This window comes from Plutella xylostella, chromosome 27 (assembly GCF_932276165.1).
Source record: "Plutella xylostella chromosome 27, ilPluXylo3.1, whole genome shotgun sequence".
Taxonomy (NCBI): domain Eukaryota; kingdom Metazoa; phylum Arthropoda; class Insecta; order Lepidoptera; family Plutellidae; genus Plutella; species Plutella xylostella.
The window spans coordinates 7,095,405-7,116,664 of NC_064007.1; the positions used below are offsets into that span (position 1 = coordinate 7,095,405).

General features: G+C 39.2%; 3 protein-coding genes across 5 annotated transcripts in view; 1 reads left to right on the forward strand and 2 right to left on the reverse strand.

The window, feature by feature from the left end:
- Positions 1 to 21,260, reverse strand: part of LOC125490748 (trypsin CFT-1-like) — a 303,958-nt gene that overhangs the window by 28,983 nt on the left and 253,715 nt on the right. The window contains exons 1-7 of one of the 3 annotated variants that reach the window (XM_048631008.1): positions 4,059 to 4,676; positions 3,569 to 3,702; positions 2,684 to 2,772; positions 2,031 to 2,343; positions 1,187 to 1,322; positions 801 to 952; positions 112 to 507 (exon numbers count right to left, since the gene is read on the reverse strand). In XM_048631008.1, coding sequence (XP_048486965.1) covers positions 409 to 507; positions 801 to 952; positions 1,187 to 1,322; positions 2,031 to 2,343; positions 2,684 to 2,772; positions 3,569 to 3,702; positions 4,059 to 4,107 — 972 coding nt within the window. In that variant the 5' untranslated portion in view covers positions 4,108 to 4,676 and the 3' untranslated portion in view covers positions 112 to 408. Of the gene's footprint in view, positions 1 to 111; positions 508 to 800; positions 953 to 1,186; positions 1,323 to 2,030; positions 2,344 to 2,683; positions 2,773 to 3,568; positions 3,703 to 4,058; positions 4,677 to 21,260 lie in introns of those variants that run through there. The other 2 variants (XM_048631010.1, XM_048631006.1) reach the window with 2 other exon arrangements.
- Positions 4,715 to 15,474, reverse strand: LOC125488524 (trypsin CFT-1-like). Its single transcript, XM_048630991.1, has 8 exons — positions 15,343 to 15,474; positions 13,316 to 13,449; positions 10,751 to 10,861; positions 9,636 to 9,718; positions 7,603 to 7,903; positions 7,287 to 7,431; positions 6,906 to 7,057; positions 4,715 to 5,184 (listed from the first exon to the last, which is right to left on the reverse strand). Exons 1-8 carry the CDS (start codon positions 15,389 to 15,391, stop codon positions 5,035 to 5,037), a joined length of 1,125 nt encoding a protein of 374 aa, XP_048486948.1. The 5' UTR covers positions 15,392 to 15,474; the 3' UTR covers positions 4,715 to 5,034.
- On the forward strand, positions 16,100 to 19,753 carry LOC125490751 (achelase-2-like). Its single transcript, XM_048631014.1, has 6 exons — positions 16,100 to 16,236; positions 17,009 to 17,097; positions 18,211 to 18,511; positions 18,689 to 18,824; positions 19,021 to 19,172; positions 19,406 to 19,753. The coding sequence occupies exons 1-6, from the start codon at positions 16,102 to 16,104 to the stop codon at positions 19,541 to 19,543; spliced, it is 951 nt and encodes a 316-aa protein (XP_048486971.1). The 5' UTR covers positions 16,100 to 16,101; the 3' UTR covers positions 19,544 to 19,753.

Consider the following 21,260-nt stretch of genomic DNA (forward strand, 5'->3'; position numbering starts at 1 on the left):
GGTGCACGACACTTCATCAACCCTTTCCCTCGGTGAGACACCTTGCTGTAGTTTCTTATTTTTTTTTCTATCGAAGGGACTCCGGCTTAGCGGCGTTACCATAAGGTCTGTACAATTAAATATTGGTAAAGTAATTTTGTTTCATTTTTATATTAAGAATGCCTATATGTATATATTTATTTATTTAACTCTTTATTGTACAAATATTACAATATATTGTGTGGACTTAATATAAATAACAATGTTTTTAACAAAACCACAGTGGAAATTTAAGGTAAACGCAGCTATTAACGGCCCTCTCAACCCCTAGCTTTGCAAGTGAAATCTAGGACACAACAAATATTAATTATCTAAAACGTTTTTAAAATTTTGAAACACCATCGGCGCGTACTTTAAATTAAAAATTAATCAGTTTTTGGAATATATTATCCATATTGAGGTGAGTAGCATCAGACTGGAGTTGGCGTCGGCCGCCGCGGCGGAGTTGTGGACCTGGTTTTGGCGTACCTGGAAATTTTAAAATTATATTAACATTGCCCGCGACCCACGTCCACTTTACCTATAAAAATGTTGTCTATTTAATATGTAAATCCAGGTTATTAACTTCCTACTTACCAACCTAATTTTATAAAATTTGCTTACACCATGGTAGTGTAACAAACATCACGTTTTTATATTAGGTACATAATAATATGATAAAAAAATATTTTTTTTTCTTTGTCTCATTGAAGAATTAATAGAACTCTTTACGGGGTACTGGCCCAAGACTGTATCTTTCTATATTTAATTATTTTACTCACAGTGTTGTTGATCCAGGCGGTGTAGCTAGAGACGCGTGTAAACATGTGAGGATAGAGGGAATCGCCGCATGTCATCCCAAATGAGGTCACCCCCACCACCACCCCGTTGTACACCAGGGGACCACCGGAGTCACCCTTGCAAGTACCGGCTCCTGTATGGGACAAACTCTTATTGTTAGCCAAGATAGGTATGACGACTTGAAGAGTCTGGAAAATACCCAACGTGTGTGTACGGACACAAACTTTCTCACAAACACTCATGAATCCTGTGATTTCGAAGCGGGACGCTTTTTCATCAAAACTCAAACGCACTCAATAGAACTCGTCAAACGTCTCCATAAGTCGGTCCAACCTGTCGACTTCATAAGTCAGATAAACGAGCTTACCTCCAACACCAAGCAGCCCCGCACAGAGCATGGTGTCTGAGCCCGGAGCCCCCCACCGCGCGGCGCAGGTGTCTCGGTCCACCGTGCGCAGCCCCACGTGCCGCAGGCCGAGGGGGTTTGACTTGATGCAGTTCATCTACGGAGTATTACAGTAGTGGTACAGGAAGCCGACAGAAATGACTCAGGGGCTCATTGGGGTATCATGCATGCCAAACATGGGGTTTATATCAGTTTATTATAAAATAAGATATTGGGTCATTATTAACCTATACAGGGTGTTGCAAAAAGGGTATACTAAGCCGAAACCTAAAGTGCAGTTGGATTGGACACTGCCTTAGAAGACCAGAGGGGAATATCGCCAAAATGGCGTTAGATTGGAATCCGCCGCAGGGCAGACGGCGCAAAGGGTGACCTGCAATAACTTGGAGGCGATCCATTCTCAGCGACCTCAATGCCGTCGGAATCTCCTGGGACGAAGCCAAAGAAAGAGCCCAGGACAGGAACGTCTGGAGAAGAACTGTGGAGGCCCTATGCTCCTCGTGGAGTTAGAGGAATTAATCATCAAGCCGAAACCTACATGTGCAGCATGTTATGTCTAAGCCCGAAACTGAAATTAGAATAAAAAAATTCGCAAAAAAAAAAAAACATTTTCCATAGAAACTTTGTTGATCACGTGACTTTTTACTATGGAAAAGATTTTTTTTTTCGCGAATTTCCAAATTCTGATTTCAGTTTCGGGCTTAGATATACCATGCTGCACATGTAGGTTTCGGCTTAGTATACCAATTTTGCAACACCCTGTAGATGCCGATAAAATCCGCAAGGTGAAGTGTTTGATACTCACATCAGTCCGTCCCCACCCGACAGCTACCACAGACGCGTTGTCCGGGACCACATACCCCCCCGGGGGGATGACGGCTGGCTGCACCGAGCTGCTCCGGTAGTTGCTCACACTGGTCGACAGCACCAACACTGCCACGTCGTTGTCTTTTTCGAATCTTCGAATCTTCGAATATTTGTAGTCCTCGTGGACCACGGTCTTGGACGTCGCATGCTCTGAGCCTCCGCGGTCATTGTAGGTGGATCCGACGCGAATGACAACTTCAGATGCCCTCAAGATAGTAGTGCCAGTAACAGCTGTAGTGTCATTGATTTTTCTGGAAAGATTTTATAGGTATGGTGTACCTAGATCATTCACTGTATGAATTATCATGAACTGCAGTGGCGAAGGGTTCACACGTATAACATAATTCTCGTCGGCTTTAAATCTAGAAATTAATCTAAAAATGGCTAATGACGTCCGTTTCTGGCGGTATCTTCGGCAATTTCTATATTTCAGCCACCAGGGATTAGGAAGTTGGTCCTAAAAATTGGAATTATCATGATAACGAGGGGGGTGGCCTTGGCAGTTTTTGAAAACGCTTTCAAACGCCAGTTATGATTTTTTTTTTATTTGAATTTGAAAAAAATTTGAATTTGAATTTAGGAATTTATTACCGAAATAAGCAGTGCGCAGCGGTAAGCACGTGGTGCTGTGTGAGTATCACGCCCCCACAGAAACCCCCCAGCTGCCTCTGACCATGCATCTGCAAATACAGTGATAAAGTACGTTACAATGAGGGCTATATAATTACTAACCGCAAATTTAAAACAACCTTAAAATAACATAATGCTACGTGAAACAGAAAGCATTACTAGCGCGGGTCAGAGCGCTAACTTGACGCCGCGCTATGACGCCAAGATGTGTTGTACTACTATGGTAAACAGAGCGCCAGCGCTAGCGTTGCGTTGCGTATGACGCGCGCTAGTAACGCGTCCTGGTTTGACAAAAAGAAAGGTAACTTCATAATTTTAATTTTTAGGACCTATGTCCTCCTAATTTAACAAGAGTTTTGCGGCCTTACCATCGAAACAGAAATAAGTGGTAAAAGTTTGCTGTCTATAAATTATAAATGATTATTTGTTAATTAAAAACTTATAAAATTGTACAATGTAGTGTTTTGTAATATTTGTACATGAAAAAAAATAAAATATGTTTTTTATTATTATTCCGTGGAAGTTTAAAACCCTGAAAACTGACGTATCTACTTAATTAGTTATACTTAATCAAATCATTAGTAAGTAATGTCACATAATTTCGAAATGATCTGATAACTTACATCAGAACTCCCAACAAATAACTTTCATTATGGATATTGAATACCTTCATCATTTGAATTTCTAGAACATTTGAGAAGTATTTCTCGGACATACTGAGACGCACTGACCCTATTACCTACCTACGTCCCTGTTTGGTGTCGGTATTAGGAAAATTTAAACTTTTCATTGCTCCCTTTGACAGCTTCCATAACTATGTCGGTGGGTCTGGCAAAGCAGCAGTACCATATAAAATGATCGTAAATACGCCATGTAAGGGTAGCTCCTGACGGTGGTGGGTTGTCCCCTGACGATCCTGTTGGCGGGGGTCGCGGGGAGCGCGGGGGGCTCCCTCACAGTCACCTTGTCCTCACAGCTCCCTGAAAACATAATTATATACCTATCTACACGTAGTCCATATTTTTATGAGAAATTCCTTATCGCATTAAATGTATGGATCGCATAAGGATAAAATTGATATTCTTAAGGCAGGTACCTAAGGTAGATAATACATACTTATAATGTTGAAAAAAAATCTCACTCTTTTACTGGGGGTTGACTACAAAGAAAAAGGAATTCTTCTACTTTTTAAATAGACATTGATAAAGTAACATTCTTTTGCCTTAGGAAATTGAAGATGCTTCGTATAAAGTACCACATATACACATAGATATTATGTAGATATTGAACCAATTGTACTCTACCATACTTAACTACCGTAAATAATAAAGCTTACCATAGTAAAATAGCACAGTCATAATTACTAACTTCATACTGAAAACCATCACTTTCCTGTTTATTACCTGTCAAAAAGTAAGTAAAAATTGCGATGGCCAAGCCATGGCCATCGCAATTTTATTTATTGTAGCTTTTTTACTTGTCTACGGCGAAGCAATGAGGACGGATATATAAAAGTACAAGGGGTTGCAATAGTGGTAAATAATTATAGTAAAGGTGAAAATCTACAACTCTGTGTGTCTTGTCTATCCTTTTTAACACACTGCATTGCATGTCATACGCTACGTAAGTTCCTAGGTATTGTACATACTGACCTGACATAGATACAGCGTCGAATGCGCCAGTAAAGTGACACTCCATCTTGTTCTTATATTGTTAATCTAAGGTATGTAGAGTAGAACATGGGAAATGTTGTTAAATTTTATATTATAATATAGTGAAGTACCTAGTTACTGAACAATGTTTTTTACAACACCGCCGTGTAATTTTTTTAAGGTAAATGTAGCTATTAATTTTACGCTAGGTACCTTTAGTTTTGCAAGAGAACTCTAGGGCACAACAAATGTGTAAAACGTTTCGTATATTTCTACATACGTCTTTTTAATATACTTTATACGTACCTACATAGTTTTAATGTACCAAATGGGGCCAAGGAAAGATATAAAAAATCATAAGTTGTTAAAAATACATTTAATTTCAATAAAAGACAAAATTTCGAAGTCATCAACATCATTATGTTAAACTACCTAAAAAAAGCTACACGGAATGAGTCTGAGTCACCCCTCTTCAGGTAACTACATAATCTACACATACCACTCCGGCAACATCCTATTTGTATAATAAGACAAAAACCATTATAAACGGAAATGCAAAACTTATGTAAGAACCTAAAAAGCCACTTTCTCAAAATACCTACATTAATACAAAATATGTTAATGAAACTGATTAAATTTAGACACTAAAACTATGATCGGTTAGGTACTAACTAAAAAAAAATATGAGATTTTGGAAAACATTATCCAAATTGACGTTGCGAAAGCTAGTAGCATCAACCTGGTGGCGTCAGCTGCCACAGCGGTGTTGTGACTGTTCTTGTGGACAACCACAACCTGGTTTTGACTTATCTGGAAAGTTTCAAATTATAATGTAAATCCAGCGTATCATTTTCCTACTAACCTACGTAATTTAATGAAAGGAGAATGGCCATTTCTCTATGGCGCCATGACCCAGAGCGGCCATTGATGAAACATACACTGATGTGTAGTCCGTGACTACAGCATATACTGGTATTAATTTAATTATTATGAGGCATGGGAGAACGAAGATATAGGTGCTGAAAGATCAAGTCTTTCTACTGTACTAGATGTTACCCTCGAGCTAAAAATTTATTTTAAAAGTGTTTCCGTGGGAATTCCTGGCTAAAAAGTATTTTATGTTACTTCAGGATAACGGGAACTTGAATAGAATGAAATAATTTTGAAATTGGTCTCTTTATAAAAATAGGTTTCTGAGTGTGAAATGTGCAAAAATAATTATGATATTATTTGCATAAATAAAATCATGTAATACATTTTGTGATGCGCTATGAATTGGGAATCCCATGATTTAGATTATAAAAGTTATTTGTGCGTGTACCATTCGGCAAAATCTTATTTAACGAAAAAATATATTTAATTAATTTACTTTTGAACCCATGAACATCTCAAGAACCCCATGGTTTAGATTTTTTTTAATATTTTTCCCTGATAATAGACATTTTTATCAATAACTTAAAATAGGTTTGGTGAGTGGCTGCTAACTTATGCAAAGCGGGTCAGGTTTCGCCATTCTTCTTTGCTTACGACGGAAAAATAAAAAAAATCGATTCATAGTTAACCCGCGGATAGTCGCGCGTGGGTCGAAAAGACCCAGCTCCCTATTTATACCTCGATAACTTTTAAAATATTCGATATTTCTAACTGGCGTGCTTAGTACCTTTAAGTTACCATAAAGGCTAGCCGCACTCCCTTCCCCAACCAGATTGCCCGCGGCTCTTGGACAGGACGGACCTTCAAAGTGAGTATGGGTCTTTTCGACCCAAGAGCGAAGGTTTGTGTCAGTATTATTTTTGTGATATTTTTTTTTATTTTATTATTTTTTCCTTTCAGAAATGTCATGTAACCTTTGAGACAATCGTTGTGGAGATCAAACTGCAATTTTATGCATAAATTGTAATTGGAATATGTGAAAATACTGAAGAAAATACCTAATTATATACTTAATCAAAATAACGAAGAATTAATTTTGTATGTAAATTTATGTTAACTTTGAAGGCTGATTGTTGATTATTTTTTCATATAAGTTGATTTTTTTTGGTTACGTAGAAGAATGGTTATTAGTTTTGATAAAAATAAGTTTTTTTATTGATAAATATAAAATTAATAAAAATAAGCTGTAATTTATGTCCCTATGTAGATAAATAAGACCATGAAGCATACTACTTTTGAAACTGTCAAAACATATTTTTTACAAATAAATTTATTTTAAACAAAATGATTTGAATAAAGTTTTATTACTAACCTTACGTTTAATTAACAATAATATCCAAATTTTCTTTTTTTTTTCAAGAAAATAAAGCAATTTACGTTCGGGTCTAAAAGACCCACATGCGACTGTTTGTGTCACGAAATTTGACGCGAGCACCGGCGGGTTAAAAAACTTTCGCGATTTTACTTTATAAAATGTGTAGATATTTTATTCTTCGTCATAGTATTAAGGGATAAAACTATTTATATAGGGGCGTAGTCATGTTTCAAGTTTTGGTGGCAATACAGTGTATCTTTCTATATTTTATTAAACTACTCACAGTGGTGTTGATCCAGTCGGTGTAGCTAGAGATGCGCATGAATACTTGAGGGTAGAAGGAATCGTCGCATGTCTTAAGAAACGAGGTCACCCCCACCACCACCCCGTTGTACACCAGGGGACCACCGGAGTCACCCATACAGATACCGGCTCCTGTAGGGGACAAACTCTTATTGTTAGCCGAGCTATGACGACTTCACGAGTCTGGGAAATACCTACCCAACGTGTGTGGACACAAACTTAAGCAAATCACACAAATACTCGATTTGTTGTGGCTTCGTTGCGGGGTCGGTTTTTCAAACCTCAAACGCACTTGATATTACTCGTCAATTGTCTGCATAAGTCGGTCCAGCCCGTCGACGAGTCGGATATACGAGCTTACCTCCAACACCAAGCAGCCCCGCGCAGAGCATGGAGTCGGTGAGTTCTGGGAGCTCCTGCCCAAACCGCGCGGCGCAGGTGTCTCGGTCCACCTTGCGCAGCCCCACGTGCCGGAGACCGAGGGGGCTTGACTTGCTGCAGTTCATCTACGGGGTATTACAGTAGTGGTATAGGAAGCCGTCAGAAATGACTCAGGGGCTCATTGGGGTATCACGCCAAACATAGGGTTTATATCCATTTATTATCAAATAAGATATTAGGTCCTTATTTACCTATAGATGCCGATAAACCCGCAAGGTGAAGTGTATGATACTCACATCAGTTCGTCCCCACCCGACAGCTACCAAAGACGCGTTGTCCGGGACCACATACCCCCCCGGGGGGATGGCGGCTGGCTGCACCGAGCTGCTCCGGTAGTTGCTCATACTGGTCGGCAGCACCAACACTGCCACGTCGTTGTCTTTACTCTTTGAATATTTGTAGTCCTCGTGGACCACGGTCTTTGACGTCGCATACTCTGAGCCTCCGCGGTCATTGTAGGTGGATCCGACGCGAATGACAACTTTATATGCCCTCAAGATGGTAGTGCCAGTAACAGCTGTAGTGTCTTTGATTTTTCTGCAAAGATTTTATAGGTATGGTAAAGTACCTAGATCATTCACAGCATGACTTGATACTGCAGTGGCGAAGGGTTCATACAACACTATACCCATCGGCTTCTCTATTGGATCGACTAATTTGATATTTAATATTATAATATGCACCATCCCTGTTGCTGACGCCCCGTCAACGAAGACGACATGAATGATGGCGGCGCTTGAGACGCAGTCATGGCCATGTTAAGAGGGAAGTATACCTTCACAATCCTAGACAAATATGAATTATATAGGAAAATATTTGTTATCACTTGTGCACTAGAGATGCCCGTTTTTATGGCTTGAATTGATCTTTTGGATTATAATGGAGCGTAACTCTGTGAATTGATTCTCTAGCTGAATCGTATCGATAATTTGAATCGATTTAATCGATCTTGAATGATTGTATCACAAAAAGAGCATTTTTATCAGATTCTCAATCTAAAACGATCGTTAGATTTAAAAAAATACACAGTAACTACGGAAGTTTTTTATTTTTAACAAAAAGTCTTGTAAGCTACAGATTTTTCATGGTTGCATTTAAAATATTAAAAAAAACTTTATAAACACGCTAGATACTGGATAGGGATGAAAAATAAGTGAAACTTTAGCAGCACAATCGAGTGTATTGTATCTGACTTATCCAGATCAATCAACTTATTGGGGAACAAAATGGTGAACGAACCAATACCAAAATCAATAAGAGCTGGGTACTTTCATTTTACGGTGATACGATTTTTTCATACGATCTTCTCTGTATACCCTATCTGCCTGAAGATCGCATTCCATTGAATCAATTCAAAAAATCAGTAGATCGGGCATGCCTATTGTGCACTCATTCCCTCATCCACTCGGGCACGGGTGCGATTAGAAAACAGTTTTCACCAAGGACCTATCAACAAATCTCTTTGATTTTGATGTCGATCGCTTCTGCATAATTATATGTACTTTTGTAGGTTTCGTTTTTTTTATGTACCTACGGTTTATGTTCAAAAACGGATTGATTAGACACAGTTTTGATCACAAAAATTACGTTACTTGAGGTTTGAGGTGCCTATAAGTTTGAATCTATATAGCAAATAGGTACATAGTAATTATTGTGTCATTAAACACACACACACACTCACGCCTTGTACTAATGTACTCCGTTGCGGGGTAGGCAGAGGTGCATTGCTGCATCCACTTTTCGCCAGAGTGTTATGTTAGTCCCAATGTAAATGGGGGGCGGGCCTATTGCCATTTTACGAGCTTGTGTCATTATCATTCTAAAACTCATGGAGATTTGATAATATTAAGAAGTAGAAAAAAAACTTTTTTCTTTTATAGGTAGGTACTTCCCTCTTTAAATGATGTTACAAAATAAAATACTCTATTGTGGTGAATTACGTACAAGTCTCCACTATAGAGTAAATCGTACTAATATTACAAAGGCGAAACATTGTGAGTATGTGGGTGTATGTTTGTTACTTCTACACGTCAAAACGGCTGAACCGGTTGTAATGAAATTCGGTAGTTATGGAGTTAGCTGACAGTCGGGATTAACACATAGGCTACTTTTAATAGCGGAAGTCCTACGGGAAAACTTTTTAAGGCGAAGCGAAGCTTTTTGGGGATAGCTTGTGAATCAATGAAAGGGAAATATAGTGAGGCGTTCATGATAATTTCGAGAATGGCCGACCGCTAAATCGAAACTACAACATTTTGGTATTTATTACTGGAATAAGCAGTGCGCAGCGGTGAGCACGTGGTGCTGTGTGAGTATCACGCCCCCACAGTTCTTTAACCATTTCTGTCTGATCTGCAAAAACAGCGATTAGTTAAGTATGTAGGTTAGGATGAGGACAGAGTGTTGCAAAAAGGGTATACCTACTAAGCCGAAACCGTGAAACGTGTGAAGCATGTTGTAAACTAAGAAAATTTTGTTGGTCACGTGACTTTTTACTATGGTTTTTTTTTTGCGGATTTTTTTGTATTCTGCTTTCATTGTCGGGCTTAGATAAAACATGCTGCACATGTATGTTTCGGCTTAGTATACTTCCTCTTTTTGCAACACCCTGTATAACTAGCGCCACAAATTGAAAATAAGAGGTAACTTCATTTTAGAAGTTTTGGGCCCTTACCATGAAAACATAGACACATGCTACACTGACAAACGCCGTATAATAACTGTGTCAAATTTTGATTTACACACAGTAGTTACCTACTTACTTAAGAAAGGTTTTTTTTATAGTTTTAAAGACGCTAAAAACTGAACTCTAATAATTATAATAAAAATCGCTACTTAATGTCACATATTAGAAGGAATGTGATAAGTTACATCAGAACCAAAAACTTGCATTATGGATATTGGGTACCTACATCAAGTTAATTTAATAAGAACCAAAGTTTTACTCTGACAGACTGAGACACATTGACCCTACCCGTAAAACTGTGTACAACTCAGCACAACATGTTCTAAGCAGAAATCCAGCTACCGTACCAACACCGCACATTATCAGGTGAAGGTAAAAAATATACTTAATCTAGTTAACTAAAATCTAAATATACTTACCTATTTATTAAAAAAAAAAACATGGTAGGTACTACATTATACCTACACACCTAAATATCTATTTCACATAGATAGTATGCTTACCTTTACATATTTTGCAAGTGGTAGCTCTGCAGGTCGGTAGTGTATCGTATTCAGGCATAGTCAGAGTCCTAATTTTCTCACGACCCGAAGGCGTGAGGCCTCGTTTAGGGCTAGAAATCTTGGGCATTGTTCAATATAATGCCCGTCTTTACAACTTGGACACTGATTATTGCTGGTATAAGGTTTAGGTTTTACCCTTGAAGCCTTCCTCGCGGAGTTCATATGGGCGTCACTGGGTCCATTAGGCTGGCCAGGGTCAAGCGACTCCAGATGGTCTGCTTGGTCCCTCAGAAATTTCCGGAAATTCTGTAATGTAGGCAATTCACCAGAGTCAATTCTAGAGGTCCGGTTGGCTATTTTGATCCATTTACCTTGCAATGTTTATCTAGTTTCTGGTTTAGAAAAAAGATTACCAACATATCCCAGTTATCGGATAAAATATCCAGTGATCTTATTATTCTAAGATTTTTAGAAATGTTGACGGATAATTTTCTTAAAGCTGCGGCAGTTGTGGAGCATAATCGAGGGGGCATAATAATTCTTTCAAATGATTTTTGATCAATGATTTCGGGTTGTTGTATCTTTCGCATGTTAACTGCCAACCTATCAAAAAACTTTCCTCGGAATATTCGAGGGAACTAACAACTTCAAGTGCGCTGTTAAGGTAGGTACATACATTTTTTAATTGATTTTAAGGGTGGAATAGAATAGAATATTTTTTTATTACACGTAAAATTCGTAGGATTCGTCCAAACATCACGTTCACGAGAAACTATACCGGAATAATATTTATACGCGAGTAAATATCTGGGATAAATACATTTGCAAGGCAGGTTTTAGCACAGCCACTTCGGCATATATTTAATTTATGCTTAGGAAATTCCACATTCCCGGATAGGTGGAAAATCACACGGGTGATTCCAGTCCAGTACCGAAGGGAGGACCCAGCAACCAAGCGGATGGATTCAGACCGGTTGCTGTCCTCTCTGCTCCTGGGAAAGTGCTTAAATCGGCTATACAAGAGAGTGTCAGCGAACAAGTAAGGGTTCAACTGGATGATGCGCAGCATGGTTTCAGGGCTGGCCGTAGTACCACCAGCAACCTACTCAGCTACATGACATATGTTGTGCCGGCTATTGATGCCGGAGCTCAAGTTGATGCAGCGTATTTCGATTTCCGGAAAGCCTTTGATCTGGTGGATAACGATACTCTGCTATGCTAAGGCAGCTGGCTACGGTAGGCTGCACGACACAACTTTTAAAGTTCTTTGCCAGTTACATGCGAGGTAGGCAGCAGTATGTGGAGTATAAGGATTGGCAATCAGAACCGTATAGCACCTAACGGGAGTAAGCCAGGGTAGTAACCTTGGGCCGCTAGAATTTTTAATATTAATTAATGATCTACCCAAAGTAGTGAAACACGCTAAATGCTTGCTATTTGCGGATGACCTGAAGTTGGCAGCCACGGTTCATACGCCAGAAGATGCTGAGCGGCTACAGGATGACATCGATCGGGTAGTGCAGTGGGCAAAAGATAATTCCCTTGAATTTAACGCTTCTAAGTGTAAAGTGCTCTCATTTACTAGGGCTCAGGAACCTGTCCAGTACACATACAGCGTAAATAGCACTCCAATGGTACGGGTGAATGAAATTAAAGACTTAGGAGTAAAGTTTAATTCACAACTCACATTTGGAGACCATATCGTAGAAGTATGCAAAAGGGCGTTTCGGAACCTAGGATTTGTACTCAGGAGAGCCCAAGGGTTTACTAACGTAAGTGCGATACGCATTTTATATAACTCATTGGTGAGGAGCGCAATGGAGCATAATGCAATTATTTGGGCTCCGCATGAAGCTAAATATGTAGGAATGCTAGAACGAATACAAAATATTTTTTTTAGGTTTTTGTACAACAAGTTATACCTGTAAACCACCAAGTATCCTTTCTACCCACTCATGTATCCCACTTTGTTTATACTGGGCATGGTCGGATATTATGAGCTCAGGGTTAGGAGGGAACTTACTTTGGTAAAATATTTGTGGAAAGTACTAACCGGCAAAATCACAAACATGGATGTTTTAAAAACTATAGAATTGTCCGTACCAAATGAGTTCGTATATAGGCCATTATAGGCGCCGTCAGCCGCGTTTACTGACTGTACCGTGTGGCCGAACAAGATTACTGGAACGGGCCCCGCTGACGCGCGCACTGCTCCGTCTCAACGAGCTCGCCGACCAAATAGACGTGTTTACATGTACTAAGAGGCAGTTCACAGTATTATTAGCATATAGGATATCTTACCTAGTTTAAATACCTATTTATATTAAGTACCTACTTAATTTCTGTTTTTAGTGTTATATTTTTATTGTTAACTTGTCTATCGAATTGGCTTAGCTGTAGGGGTAGACTAAGTTATTGAAATAAATAAATAAATTTGCATTCTATTCTATCATGTTATACCATAAGTAAGTAATGTCACATAATTTTGAAATGATCTGATAACTTAACATTAGAACTCCCAACAAATTACTTGCATTATGGATATTGAATACCTTCATCATTTTAATTTTTTTGAACTAAATTTTAGAAGTAGGTATTTGTCGGACATACTGAGACCGCACTGACCCTACAACTGTACGGCTCGGCTCAAGTCCGTGTTTGGTGTCGGTATTATGAAAATTTAAATTTTTCATTGCTCGCGTTGACAGCTCCAAACGAAGCTTGCATACTATGTCGGTGGGTCTGGTAAAGCAGCAGTACCGTATAATGTGAGACTAAATACGCCATGTAAGGGTATGTCTCGATGGTGGTGGGTCGTCCCCCGACGATCCTGTTGGCGGGGGGCGCGGGGGGCGCGGGGGGCTCCCTCACAGTCACCGTGTCCTCACAGCTCCCTGAAAACATAATATTATATAGAATAGAATAGAATAGAATATATTTATTGACAAAAACTTAGCCTATTACAACATGTTTATGATCTAAATAAAGTAGAAGTAGTTAATCTTAAATAATACCGTGTTTACTCACAATTAACATTACACAAGGCTTCGACTGCATGAAATGGCCCTGGCAACCTACACTAGGAGACCTGTATCGTATTATATACCTACCGTACCGTTTACGTAGTCCATAATTTTTATGAGAACTTCCTGATCGCATAGGGTTAAAATTTACATTCTTAGGGCAGGGTAAATATACATACTTACCTTTAATGTTGAAGAAAAAAAAACACTCTTTTACTGGGGTTTCACTGTACCCTATAGGTAGGAAATATATAGCAATTCTTCTACTTTTTATATAGACTTTGATTAAGTAAATACCTACCGACTATATGAATACATAAAAATTGGTTAGGTTGCATTCTTTTACCTTTGAAAACTGAAGCAGATAAGTATAAAGTACCACATACACACATATGTATAGACATCTACCCAATTTTACTTTACCATACTTCATCACGACCCATCACGTCCCCACTGCTGGGGCACGGGTCTCCTTCCAATGAAGGAAGGGTTTAGGCCTAGTCCACCACGCTGGCCAAGTGCGGGTTGGTGGACCCCAACACAAGCAAGCTTGTGATGAGAGAGTTGTCGGGTAAGTGGGCAACCCGACTGTCAGATGTTTTCAAGCCGCCCGAAGGCCTCTGACTAGGCTTAACGACTGCTGCGGCTGTGCCATTTCAAAACACAGTAAGCGCCAACTTTAAAAAAAATGGGGTCTTTGATTTATACATTATTTTAGGCGGTTGCGCACAAAACTGCATTGTCAGAATATCAAAAAACCGCTCAGAAACGAAAATAAAAATTCTAAAAACCTAGTAAGTCCACCCTGCGATATCAAAAATGCCACGAAAACCATTTTAAAACATAGTAAGAGCCACCAACCATTTTAAAACATAGTCTTTATAAAAGCTATAGAAATTTTTCTCGTCAGAACCTTTATACTAGCCCTATTTTGCATAAACAAAAAAAAACTCAAACATAGTAAACTAATTTTAGCTCAAAATTTAGGAAATATTGTCTAATTTAAGGCAGCCATAAATAATGTTCGTGTCAGACATGCCTTCTTAATATGGCGATTTAGTTCATTTAGATAAAACAAAAAACAAACTTAAAAATATGCCGGTATTTCAGCTATTACTTATAGTGCGGTCGTGTAAAAGTGCTGCAAAATTTGATTTATATTATGTGAAGGATCCAAAACATATAAAAAAAGAAAAAACATATAAATTATTACGTTATGATTGCAATTTCAATATACTTAACTTGTCTTAAATTACACAATAATGGCTCTTACTAGGTTATAAAATGGTCAGTGAGGGCGGTTTTAGGGTGAGAAACCCATTTAAAACCTAGTAAGTGTTTTCTTTTGTGCATTACAGCAACAATATTAGTCATATTTAAATGAAATAGTATTGTATGTAAAGCCTAGGTTCTGCCGCTTCTTTTAAGCTTACATTCGTTGAGATATGTATCATAGTTTTACCAGGGCATTGAAATGAAGGGACAAAAACGTTTTTTGGCTCTCCTGAAAATTTTGTCTTCTGGCTGTTACTGTATTTTGAAATGGCACAGCCGTGCTTCCGAAGCAGCAACCGGGACCCACGGCTTAACGTGCCGTCCGAAGCACGGAAGCGTCCAGAAAAGAACCACTTGAAATCGGTCACCCATCCAATGGCTGCCCGTGTCAGTTGTTGCTTAACCTCAGTGATCAGTTACGATCACTGAAGCCCGCTCGACTACGGACGCTTCACTATACTTAACTATCGTATATATAATAAAGCTTACCATGGTAAAATAGCACAGTCATAATTAGTAACTTCATACTGAAAACCATCACTTTCCTGTTTATTTTCAGTCTCAAAAGTAAGTAAAAATTGCGATGGCCAAGCCATGGCCATCACAATTTTATTTATTGTAGCTTTTTAACTTGTCTACAGTGATGCAATGAGGACGGATATAAAAGTACAAGGAGTTGCAATAGTGTTATTTTTTGGTAGTGGTATATTTTACCACTATTGAAACCGCCTGCACTTTAAAAACTATGATCAATAAAATTGTGATGGCCATGGCTTGGCCATCGCAATTTTTACTTACTTTTAGACTGGAAATAAACAGGAAAGTGATGGGTTTCAGTATGAAGTTACTAATTATGACTGTGGTATTTTACTATGGTAAGCTTTATTACTTAGGGTAGCTAAGTATGGTATAGTAAAACTGGGTAGATATCTTGATCTATGTGGCACTTTATACTTAGCCTTTTTAGTTTTTAAAGATAAAAAATGTAACTTTATCAATTTTTATTTCTATGTATACATATTATAGGTATATACTTATTCAAAGTCTATTTAAAAAGTAGAAGAATTGCTATTTGTTTGGTCTCTATAGGGTACAGTCTACCCCGAGTAACAGAGTGAAATTAATTTTGTATGTATAATCTTACCTGCCTTAAAAATGACAATTTTAACCTTATACAATCCATAAATTTTATACGATCAGAAATTTCTCATAAAAATTATGGACTACGTATAGGTAGGTGATATAATTATGTTTTCAGGGAGCTGTGAGGACTCGGTGACTGTCAGGGAGCCCCCCGCGCCCCCCGCCAACAGGATCGTCGGGGGACGACCCACCACCGTCGAGGCATACCCATACATGGCGTATTTAAGATCATTTTATACGGTACTGCTTCTTTACCAGACCCACCGACATATTATGCAAGCTTAGTTTAGAGCTGTCAACGCGAGCAATGATAATATTAAATATTCATAATACCGACACCAAACAGGGACGTGAGCCGAGCCGTAGTACACAGTTTTACGGGTAGGGTCAATGCGTCTCAATACGACCGAGAAATACTTCTAAAATTTTGTTCCAAAAAATTAAAATGATTATGATATTCAATATCCATAATCAAGTTATTTGTTGGGAGTTCTGATATAAGTTATCACTTCAAAATTATGTGACATTACTTACTTATGATTTTGATTATAACTAATTAAGTAGAAACGTCAGTTTAAAGGGTTTTAAACTTCTACTGTATGATTATTAAAAACATGTTTAATGTGTTATTAATTAAAAAATAATCATTTATAGGGCGTTTGATGCCAACTGATAGCGTTTACCATGTGTTTCTGTTTTGATGGTAAGGGCCAAAGACTCTAGCAAAATAGGAGGTAGGTCCTAAAAAATAAAATTACGAAGTTACCTTTCTAAAGTCTTTGTCAAACCAGGACGCGTTACTAGCGCGCGTCACACGCAACGCAACGCTAGCGCTGGCGCTCTGTTTACCATAGTAGGTAGTACAACACATCTTGGCGTCATAGCGCGGCGTCAAGTTAGCGCTCTGACGCGCGCTAGTAATGCTTTCTGTTTCACGTGGCCTTATGTTATTTTAAATTTGCGTTTAGTTATATAGCCCTCATTGTAACGTACTTTATCACTGTATTTGCAGATGCGTGGTCAGAAACTGCTGCCAGAGGCCTGCGGGGGCGTGATACTCACACAGCACCACGTGCTCACCGCTGCGCACTGCTTACATCGGTAATAAATTCCAAAATGTTGTAAGTACTTAGTTACGATTTTGCGGTCGGCCTTAATTATCATGAAGGTCTCACTATATTTCCCTGTCAGTAATTTATAAGCTACCTCAAAGAGCTTCGCTGCGCCTTTAAGGCGCTATTATACGCAGAACTAGCGCCGCCAGTGGATAAAAAATCATAACTTTCGTTTGAAATTGCCGAAGATACCAGAAATTTAAAATCAACGGCCAATCAATTGAAGATGTTGACATCTTCACCTAGCTGGGAAGCAAAATCACACCAAATGGTGGAACTGACGAGGATATCAACAACCGCATCAACAAAGCCCGTGGAGCTTTTGCCATGCTAAGCCCAGCTCCACATTCCGTCTCCAAACCAAGATCCGCCTGTTCAAGGCGTGCGTTAAGACCGTTCTCCTCTACGGTTGCGAAACTTGGAAGAAAACGGTTCAAACAACGAACAAGCTACAGGTTTTCGTAAACAGATGCTTACGCAATATCCTAGGGATCCTTTGGTTTGACTTTGTCTCCAACGAGGAACTTTGGCGCAGAACACATCAAAAACCTGTAGCAGAAATCGTAAAAGAACGCAAATGGAGATGGATAGGACACGTTCTCAGGCGTACTGAAGACGTCCCAAAGGAAGCGCTGACATGGCACCCCGAGGGCGGTAAACGAAGACTCGGCAGACCGCGAGAGACATGGCAGCGCTCTATGAAAAAGGAAATGGGCCAGGCGGGGATGTCTTGGGCGGATGTCTCTGAGCTGGCCCAAGATCGTAAAGAATGGCGGCGCTTCACTTCGGCCGTTTGATCCCCAGCGGAGATTGGGAAGGGAATAAGTAAGTAAGTAAGTAGATTCTAAAATTGGCGACGAAGACGCCAGCGGGCGGAGCCGCGATAGCCACTATATCTATAAAATTGAATAGAATATTCTTTATTTTGCACCATTAAAAATATTACAATTTCAAAACTTTTATATAAAATAGTACAAAAATATCAAATTAGTCAATCCAAACGAGAAGCCGATGTGAATTGTGTTACAGGTGTGAACACTGCAGTATCAAGTCATACAGTGAATGATCTAGGTACACCATACCTATAAAATCTTTCCAGAAAAATCAATGACACTACAGCTGTTACTGGCACTACCATCTTGAGGGCATCTGAAGTTGTCATTCGCGTCGGATCCTCCTACAATGACCGCGGAGGCTCAGAGCATGTGACGTCCAAGACCGTGGTCCACGAGGACTACAAATATTTGATCAGTTACGACAACGACGTGGCAGTGTTGGTGCTGCCGACCAATATGAGCAACTACCGGAGCAGCTCGGTGCAGCCAGCCGCCATCCCCCCGGGGGGGTATGTGGTCCCGGACAACGCGTCTGTGGTAGCTGTCGGGTGGGGACTGACTGATGTGAGTATCAAACACTTCTCCTTGTGGATTTTATCGGCATTTATATGTAGGTAAGCTAATGACCTAATTTCTTATTTGATAATAAACGGATATATACCCCATGTTTGGCATGCTGCCGCAATGAGCCCCTGAATCATTTCTGTCGGCTTCCTATACCACTACTGTAATACTCCGTAGACGAACTGCAGCAAGTCACTCCCCCTCGGCCTGCGGCACGTGGGGCTGCGCACGGTGGACCGGCGCACCTGCGGCGTGCGGTGGGGGCAGGTGGTCCCAGACCCCATGCTCTGCGCGGGGCTGCTTGGTGTTGGAGGTAAGCTCGTATATCCGACTCGTCGACAGGCTGAACCGACTTATGCAGATGATTGACGAGTATTATCGAGTGCGTTTGATGAAAAACCGACCCGCTTCGAAGTCATAGGATTCATGAGTGTTTGTGAGAAAGTATGACTGTATATATTATATATATATCATACCTAGCTCGGCTAACAATTAGGGTTTTTCCCCAGGAGCCGGTGCTTGCAGGGGTGACTCCGGTGGTCCCCTGGTGTACAACGGGGTGGTGGTGGGGGTGACCTCATTTGCGATGAGATGCGTCGATTCCTTCTACCCTCATGTGTTCATGCGCGTCTCTAGCTACACCGACTGGATCAACAACACTGTAAGTAGTTTAATGAAATATAGAAATAGAATAGAACCTTGGGCCGGTGCCTTGCTGTACTGCTCCCTTGCACCCCACGGCTGAGAATGCCCCCCCTTAAAGAGTTTTTTCTCTTAACATTTCTTTATGACGAACAAGACCTCAGTATGTTGAGCAAATTTGATGAAATTAGGTAGGTAAGTACAGTAGGAAAATGATACGCTGGATTTACATTATAATTTTAAACTTTCCAGGTAAGTCAAAACCAGGTTGTGGCTGTGCACAAGAACAGTCACAACACCGCCGTGGCAGCTGACGTCACCAGTCTGATGCTACTCGCCTTCGCAACGTCAATTTGGATATTGTTTTCCGAAATCTCATTAATTTTTTAAGTAAGATGATAGTTTTAGTGTTAAAAAGAGGTTGGGCGTTTTGGGACCTACGTCCAATAAAGATGAGTCACACATCGTTGGATAGCTCTTTTCAAGTTAGCAAAAAAATATTATGACGTCAAATCCGTATTTATAAGTTGTCCATTTTGAAATAAATTCGTCGGAAGCAAGTATTTTTCATAGACATTGCACTCTCTCTCCTGATGACAGTTAGGGCAAATATAATAATATATAATGAATGATGATCATTTGTTATAAAAATTAAAAATGAATGTCAAAAAATAACAAAAACATGAAAATTACAGAAATAAAATATAAACACTTTCAAGGTATGATTATTCTAATTGGACAGTAAATCAGGAGTCGCTTCTCTTATTCATATTCTGCAAAAAAAAAATACCTTTTCAACGACGACGATTTCTATTGGTGCTGGTCCCAGCTTCCATAGATTTGTGTCCATCCTCTTGAAAACAGTTTCATTAAATAATTTAAAGTTTTGTAATTTAACATAATTTTTATAAATTTATATTTAAATAAGTGGCATTATAGGTACTAACGAAAGTTTTTCATTTCCGTTTATATGGTTTTTTTCCTATTATACATATAGGATGTTGCCGGAGTGGTATATGTAGATTATGTAGTTACCTGAGGAGGGGTGACTGAGACTCATTCCGTGCAACTTTTGTTAGATAGTTTAACTTGATGATGTTGATGACTTCGAAATATTGTCTTTTATTGAAATTAAATGTATTTTTAACAACTTATAAAGGATTTTTTATATCTTTCTTTGGGCCGTCTTTGGTATATTAATATGTATGTAGGTACGTATCGAAATTATATATTAAAAAGACTTTGAGTAGAAATATGTGAAACGCTTTGCATATTTGTTGTGCCCTAGAGTTCACTTGCAAAACTAAGGGTAGGGGACCATTAACAGAGCTACGTTTACCTTAAATAAAATTTACACGGGGGTGTTGTAAAAAAACATAGTTAAGTACCTAACTACTTAATTTCATTTATTAACATTATGATAGAATTTATTTAAGCATATACATAATATAAATAAAATAATAATAGAAAACTTATATTTAACTAGATGTATATATTTACAAATGTTGGTGGCGCTCTTCTGTTGCACCCCACCCAAAGGTACCCATAATGCTGGCTGCGTTTCCTCTTTGTAACGCCAGGGATAACCTTTGGGTGAGGTACGCCAGGCAGCGTCGGTCTTGGCCGCGTTCTATCGACTTGCGAGCGATTTGTTTAATGAACCGCTTCGCTTCCTCTCCCCACACTCCCGTGGTTTCAAATGATACTGGAATGAAAATGTATGTGGGCTTTAGACTACTGTATTTGGTGTGTTTGTGGCGGGCTGCATTCTCGGCTGCCGAGCCGGCCTGACGGATGGTGCCATTAATGTGGGATGCGGCGAAAGTACTGACACATGTGGCGTCCCACAGCAGGCATCTTCCACGTCCTACTTAACTATATTATAATATAAAATTTAACAACATTTCCCATACTTTACTGTACAAACCTTAGATTAACAATATAAGAAAAAGACGGTGTGTCACTTTATAGTAATTTATGTTTACTGGCGCATTCGACGCTGTATCTATGTCAGTTCGGTATTTTCAATACCTAGAAACTTACGTAGCCTATGACATGCAATACAGTGTGTTAAAAAGACAGACACAAAGACAAGGCAAGACACAAA